The sequence below is a fragment of the Lemur catta genome, chromosome 4, assembly GCF_020740605.2.
Source record: "Lemur catta isolate mLemCat1 chromosome 4, mLemCat1.pri, whole genome shotgun sequence".
Classification (NCBI taxonomy): Eukaryota; Metazoa; Chordata; class Mammalia; order Primates; family Lemuridae; genus Lemur; species Lemur catta.
The window spans coordinates 47,966,129-47,973,449 of record NC_059131.1 but is presented as its reverse complement, the minus strand read 5'-3'; the positions used below and the strand labels follow the sequence as shown (position 1 = coordinate 47,973,449).

General features: G+C 38.5%; 1 protein-coding gene across 1 annotated transcript; it reads left to right on the top strand.

Moving 5' to 3' along the window:
- Window positions 1–274: 274 nt before the first annotated feature.
- Window positions 275–6,190, top strand: TMEM17 (transmembrane protein 17). The gene is made up of 4 exons (XM_045548875.1): window positions 275–579; window positions 3,984–4,087; window positions 4,246–4,359; window positions 5,270–6,190. The coding sequence occupies exons 1-4, from the start codon at window positions 480–482 to the stop codon at window positions 5,546–5,548; spliced, it is 597 nt and encodes a 198-aa protein (XP_045404831.1). The 5' UTR covers window positions 275–479; the 3' UTR covers window positions 5,549–6,190.
- The last annotated feature ends 1,131 nt before the right edge of the window (window positions 6,191–7,321 follow it).

Below are 7,321 nucleotides of genomic sequence, written 5' to 3'. Positions count from 1 at the left end.
TACTTTTTAATTAAAAAACCGAATCGGTCACAATATTACACACACACCCCTATGAGAGGAGCTACTGGATCATCAACATCCTTTAGTCTCTGCATTCGTTCTGCAGTTCCCTCCAGAAAGGTTGTACGGATTTACAGCCCCACTGGCAGGGTGTGAAGGCTCCTTGTATCGCAACCCAAACCGAAGTCATTTATCATTGTTTGTTGCTTTTTAAGACGGTGGGGCTCAAAGCAGGACTAAGGGATCCGCCGTTTTGAACATGGCTGAGGCGCTCGGCTCCCGGGGCTGGCAGGAGGCTCCCAGCACGCCGGGCCCTTCCAGGCACGCGGGCTCCCGACCGGACCCGGCCGGGCAAGGCGGCCCCGCGCGCGCCCGTGTCCCGCCGCGCCGCGCGCCGCCCGGTTGCCGTGGGAACCAGAAAGCGCGGCTGCGCCCGCAGACCCGCCTGTGTCTGAGGGCCAAGGGACACTGAGGCAGGCATGGAGCTGCCGGATCCGGTTCGCCAGCGGCTGGGGAACTTCAGCCGAACCGTGTTCAGCGACTCCAGCCGGACAGGGCCGGAGTACAGCGAGGGCCCGGGTGAGTGGCCGAGGCCCGGTGCAGGGGGTGTGGCCCGCCGAGGGCTTGGCGCCGGCTTTACAGCGTCCCATATTTGCCCGGACCTAAAATGGTGGTTTCGCCCTCAGCCGGTTCTCCGCGGTGCGGGGAGCTCCGTGGAGGAGGGGCCGGGCCGGGAACTGGGGCTCGGGCGCCTCCGGCCTCCGACTGCGGGCAGGGCCTTGGCTGGTCGTGCTGCCTCCTGGCCTACTCCTTGCAAGCGCGGCAGCTGAGGTGGTGCCAACCTTTGCGCCGCGTGATGCCCAGCCTTGCTGGGAGGAGACCCCCAAAATAAAAAGATAAAAGCCACCCTCGCAGCACACTCCGGGTTGCAGACGCTCGGCAAAGGCGAATGCCGACGCTGCTCTTCCTCTGCGGCGCCCACCGTGGCTTCTCTGGCCAGACAGGGGGAACATCCCTATCCTCCAACCCCCATCCCAGTGAAATATCTTTGCCTTTTCTCGTTTCCTAGCAGAATAAGTACGTTCCTCCACAAGACTGTTTTCTGGCAGAAGAGATGGAAGGAATTTTTTTAATGAGTCATTTTAAACCCTGTTGACTCCAGAGTGGCATCTCCTAGACTAGCAGGGCCTTCTAACAAAACTCGCCTCGCCCTTCCCTTCTCCTTCCCTGCATGTATGTAACTCCTACCCTAAATCTGGTAACAAAATACCAGGATGCTACATTCAACTTGATGACAAGTGATACAGCAGTTTCCTCCTCGTAAATCATGGTGATAGCACACTGTCAACCAAACCCATGTGGTTTTCATCATTGAACTCTGCTGAGAAATAGTTTCCTGTTTGGTTTTAGAGAAATTTTTAAGGGGGCAGAGAAATGTAAAATCAGTTCCCATAGTTGCATTTTGTTACCTTGATCATTTGCCTGTCCTCCAAGTATAGGCCCTTTTATGATTTAGGATGTAGCAAGAAAAACGTGTGAAAAATTAGGTTTTCACGTTTCTAAGGCTGAGGCTTAATAGGCACTAAAATCCCATAATACAAGGTCAGCAGACCTATTCTGAAAAGGGACAGATAGTAAATACTTTAAACCTTTGTGGGCAGTTTGGTCTCTGCAGCAGCCATAGGCAATAGTAATTGAATAGGCATGGTTGTGTTCCAATAAAACTTTATGGACACTGAAATTTGAATTTCATATGGTTTTCACATGTCACAAAATATAACTTTTATCCAATAAACATGTGAAAAACCATTTTTAGCTCACTGAACAAAAACAGGTAGCTGGCCAATAGTTTACCTACCCCAGATTTGTATTATACGTTTTAATTTAAATTCCATTTACAGAACTCAACATGAACTTTTGCAAAATTTAGTAAATTCATGTCTTATGCTTTCAAGATTTATTTACATATTAACTTAATTTTTCAGTTGCTTGATTATAAGTGATCTGCTGAAATATGGACGTAGCATAACTTTTAAGACATTCATGTACAAAAACAAAAACCATTCTTTGCAAAATATGACTATAGTTTCTGTTCCAAAGGTACTGAAATTTTCAGCTTGCCCAATTTATCATTATTGATCCACATTTTCTTCTTTGTGGATCTGAAATAGGTTTGATCATTTGTACTGTAATACATGTCCACAGCATTGTATTATTGTTATGAAAAAATTCTAAGCTGGTGAGTTGTCTTCAGATTTAAGATTTTAAGAATTCATTCCTTTATCAATGATAATTTAATAAATAGGTGCAAGCAAAAGTAGATCATCAGCCTGGGCAGCATAGTGAGACCGCCCCCCATCTCTAGGAAAAAAAAAATTAGCCAGGTATGGTAGCCTGTGCCTGTAATCCCAGCTATTCAAGAGGTTGAGACAGGAGGATTCCTTGAGCCCAGGAATTTGGGGTTGCATTGAGCTGTGATCAGGCCGCTGCACTCCAGCCTGGGTGCAGCCTTGGTGATAGAGCAAAACCCTGTCTCAAAAAAAAAAAAATATATATATATATGTATATATATATATATATATATATAATAATCAGGTATATTCTCAGAGCTAAAGGAAACAATCTTGCTGTGAGAGACCATGATTATTTTTTATATTTTAACATTATTAAATGACATAAAAAATACTAAGCTGTGGGAAAAAAGAAAAAATAATGTTTTTAAGAAATTTAGAGCCTTTGTAAAATCTTTTCTTTGGAACAATTGATTTCAAAATGTGTATCTTCTCTTAAGAATTTAGTCAAATTTATGATTTATTTTGTAGGGCTCAATTTTAAAAATCAAATTCTTAGTTTAGGACCGTTCTCCCCTACATAAAAGCAAAAGGTATTATGTGATCAACCTTAGATAAATGGAGGTCACGTACCACAAGTGGCTACATTGGTGATGTCCTTATGACAGTATGATTTCATTAATTCGATCCTTCTGCTTATTTATATTTGGTATTTACTTCATGTAAAGCAAGATGCTAAGTTCTATGAGTGTCTCAAATTTGGGTAGGACGTGGTCTGTGCTTACAGTGAGACTATATATAAGTAGATGAGAAGAAGGAAAGGGGATTAATATTTGTTGAGTGCCTACTAAGTGTGCCAGGCATGGTGTTAGGGTGAAATAATTATCTCTAATCCTCACGAGCAACTTGTGAGGTAGTATTAATGTTACCATTTTACAGATGAAGAAATTGAGGCTCAAAAAGGTTAAATAATTTATCTCAAGTCTGGCATCCAGGATCATGGGGTTCTGGGGAGCTCTGGGTTTACTTGAACTCTGAAGCCCATGATGTCTTCAGTATACCAGACTGTCTCAGGTGAGGGGAGTGTGGTTCTTTGCCAGCCCTTCTTATACACAGTTTAGGGTGATAAGTACCTAAAGGGGAAAGAGATTTCTGCTGGGGTGTGGGGAATATGATCAAGTAAGGACTGATGGAAAAGGTGGCATTGAATTGGACATTAAAGGATGGCTGAGATTAGGATATACTAAAAAGAGAGATATGTTTAATTATAATCTGGGGAAATCAGCTTTTGTATGAATTTAGAATATATATGAGAGATTTGTTTTTATGTGTTTTCTGTGTTCATTTTATAGGCTCTTTATATAGAACTCTACAAAGGAGGCAATGATAATTATCTGTTCAAGAGGATTTATATTGATATTTCACATTTAATCTATACTCGTAGTGTGCAAAAAAGTCTGCAGACTATAATGGCAAAAGGGTAAAGTAATTGAAAAATATGAACCGTACCCCCAAGTAGCCAGTCTTTGAACTACATGGTATTAGGATGAATGTTCCTTTCACTGTTAGTGATTATAAATAGGCTTAAAATGTGGAGTTTTACTGAGCCAATATTATAGTTATTAATTCTAAGAAACAAAAGAGGGCATAGACCAGGATTAAGAATTTGCTCCTTTTCTATTTCTTCTATAGATAATGAGATGGTCTCCAGTCTGGCATTGCAGATGTCACTTTATTTTAACACTTACTTTTTCCCACTTTGGTGGGTAAGCTGCATTATGATGCTTTACATAAAGGTATGTATATGCTTTAATATTTCTGCCAGGCTTCTTCTGCCTGTTCCTGACATTGTTACGTTGTCAATGAAATTAAAGTTCTTAATATATTTTCTACCCCAGGTCAATGTTACTATATGTGAGATTTTACAGCACATTTTGGCTTTTTTTTTTTTTAGTATTCAATTTTGCCTGATTACTACAAATTCATTGTGATCACTGTTATCATCCTAATAACCTTAATTGAAGCCATCCGATTGTATCTGGGCTACATGGGTAACCTACAGGAAAAGGTAAACTCTTCTTTCTCTCAGTGCTTTACATAAATGCAATAAGGTTTTCATAGCAAATAAAAGGCAGTAGGGTGAGGTGGAAAGAGGACAGGCCTTAAATTCAGGCCTGGCTCCAATTTTATCACTCTGTCACTGTGGTCTGTTCACTTAATCTCTTGAGCCCTGGTTTCCTCATATATAAGATATGGAAAATAATATTTACTTTACAAGTTTGTTGTGATTAAGTGAAATGATTTATATAAAGTACCTGAACGTAGTAAGCACATAAGAACTAATAGTTTTCCTTCTTCTTATCAGTCTTGAAAATACTTGGTCAACTAAAAATGTTTATTTGGATCCTGAATAAGAAAATGGGGGGAAATTATAAACTCATTTCCTATGCCAGGCCTATGTTTTGTACATCATCGTGCTGCCTAAGCATTTACAGTGACCAGAGTGTAGGGATAGTACCTAAAGATATCTGTGATCTTTTAGGCCTTTCATAATTAGGCTCCACCCAGCCTGTCTTACTGTAGTTCTTGCTTTTTCTAACCCAGCCATCCATTCCAGGCTGACGTGTTGATCCTAGCCACGCTTGTTTCACATTTGCTTACTTACCTTTTTGCCTCTTCCTCCTTCCACACAACTTTACAAGCCTACATCCTTGAAGTCTTTTTTTCACCACCCTAATCACTTTCTAATATTTGTTGTAGCATTTAGTCTATATGTCACATTTGATTATAGTATTCTAGGGTTGTTTTACATGTTAGTTTTCTCATCTAGACTAAGTTCTACCACCATGTCATCCACATTTTGAATTACTAACAGAACTCATAATGTAGGTTGACAGTAGTAATATGCCCTTGTTTCTCTGTATAAACAAAAAACAATATTTTACTGATTTTATTACATCTGATGTGTATCATTGCAGGTTCCTGAGTTGGCTGGCTTTTGGCTTTTGAGCCTTCTATTGCAGTTACCTTTAATTCTTTTCTTGCTCTTAAATGAAGGCCTAATAAGTCTGCCTTTGGAAAAAGCAATACATATCATCTTCACCATCTTCCTAACTTTCCAAGTTGTTGTAGCATTTCTTACCTTGAAGAAAATGGTCAATCAGTTGGCAGTTCGTTTCCACCTCCAAGACTTTGATCGGCTCTCTGCAAACAGAGGAGACGTGGGAAGGATGAGGTCAGGTATAGAAGAAATCTGATCTAGTGCTGTTGAGTGAAAATCTAAAAGATCATTCTAGAAGACTGCAAGAGTTAGGAAAATATCACAGGTCTAACATGAGAAAAGGTACAGAGCAAGTGTTTTGAATTGTATACTCTCTAGATCTGAAATTCCAAGGCTAGGGGCAATGATAAGACTTTGCACAGTATGTGAAAGCAGTATATTAGCCCTAAAATCTAGATGTTCTTCACCTGATGCCAAATTTCTTAAATTTTTTGATGTTGACTTTTTCAGGTGTGTAGAAATCTCTCTATTGGTGATTGTAATTTACTAGCTTTACTGTAATATTTATAATATTACTGTAATATTTACAGTAATATTTACAGTTAGGATCTATAGCTAGAAATGTGTACATTTCTTTTAAACTTGATTAGCCATATCTTGGCTGTACCTCTGACCATGTTTCTTGAAGTACATGGAAATGCTAGTCAGTATTCTTGTGTATTAGACTATATTTATAAACCAAAAAATCAAATTTTCATGTCTGCTAGGGTTGAACTGTAACCCTAATCTTAGCTGTTATACTGAGGTTAAGAAGAAAACAGGTGGATTATCACAGTATTTAAGAAATATTTTTGTCATAAAATTATAACTTTCATAAAACCATGTTCAGTACTTGCAGTGGTGTGTAAAATGTTTTTACAATAAATTATAAAATATTGATGTTAAAGTATCATCAACAAATCATACTGTCTTGTGCAGTTCTTTTGGGTTATGGGTTTGTTATTTTTATTACAGAGTTGCAAGGCAAGGAAGGAGGAAAAAAACAAATATTAGCCTTCTGTGTAGGGAGCACTGTTGTAGGCACATTAAGTTAGCCCTTGTGATCTCATCTATTAGATTATTGTTCATTAAAGAACTGCTTCATTCCCATTACGTTCATGTGAAGCTTGCTTTGGAAATCAGAGTGCCTATTAATACATATGAGAACTAAGATGGCCAAAGGGACTGTACTCAAGATCCTAAATGAACATGTTCCCTTGTTAATAGGGGAAACCTATTTAAGGAAATTTCGTAAGAACAAAGTTGCTTGAGTGAACATTATGTTAAAGTGATTATTGGATTGTCTTAAGGGATATAATATTTTTATTACAGGTTTTCTTCTTTCCTATAGGGAAATATGCCTTTATAAGTAGTGTATTTTACTAAGGGACAGTGGTAGCTACATTAAAAGTTATTCTTTCCAATTTTCTTTTTTTTGCAATTTATGCTCTCTTAGGATTTCCACGTTTTGCCTTATTCATTCTTACACTGCTGAATTTTTTTAAATGTCGTCACTTTCCATTCATTCTTGATTATACCTTACCAATTTATGCTAACATTATTATTATATCTGTACTTGATTATTATATATAAAGTTCAGCCAAAGATTTTTCCCCACATGCAGTAGCTGATTAATCTTTCCCCTGTACCAAAGTAGTCACTAGGTATACTCTAATAATTTGAAATTAAAAATAGAATTCTATTTGAATAGTTTTCTAAAACTTGCATTTGTTTGCATCTGTTTCCCATATAGGAGCAGGTAGGTGACTCTATAAGAAAATTAAATCTACAAAACAGTTAAGGGATGATTGAGAAAGACTTTCCTATTTCAAGATTGTTTCCAGAGTTTAGTTTTAAATAGTAGAGACTCTGGTACATTTAAACTTTAATTTAGGATTAAGAGATTAATAACTAAAATGTCAGTCATAATCATAAAAATTTTTAAAGACCTTAAAAATGAATGTATTAAAATCTTCAGGTAATTTTGCTA

Bases quoted from the DNA above. Each gene is read 5' to 3' on its own strand.
- TMEM17 (XM_045548875.1), top strand. From the start codon at position 480: ATGGAGCTGCCGGATCCGGTTCGCCAGCGGCTGGGGAACTTCAGCCGA. The intron at 580-3,983 runs GTGAGTGGCCGA...TTTCTTCTATAG, and splicing joins GGAGTACAGCGAGGGCCCGG to ATAATGAGATGGTCTCCAGT. The intron at 4,360-5,269 runs GTAAACTCTTCT...GTATCATTGCAG, and splicing joins TGGGTAACCTACAGGAAAAG to GTTCCTGAGTTGGCTGGCTT.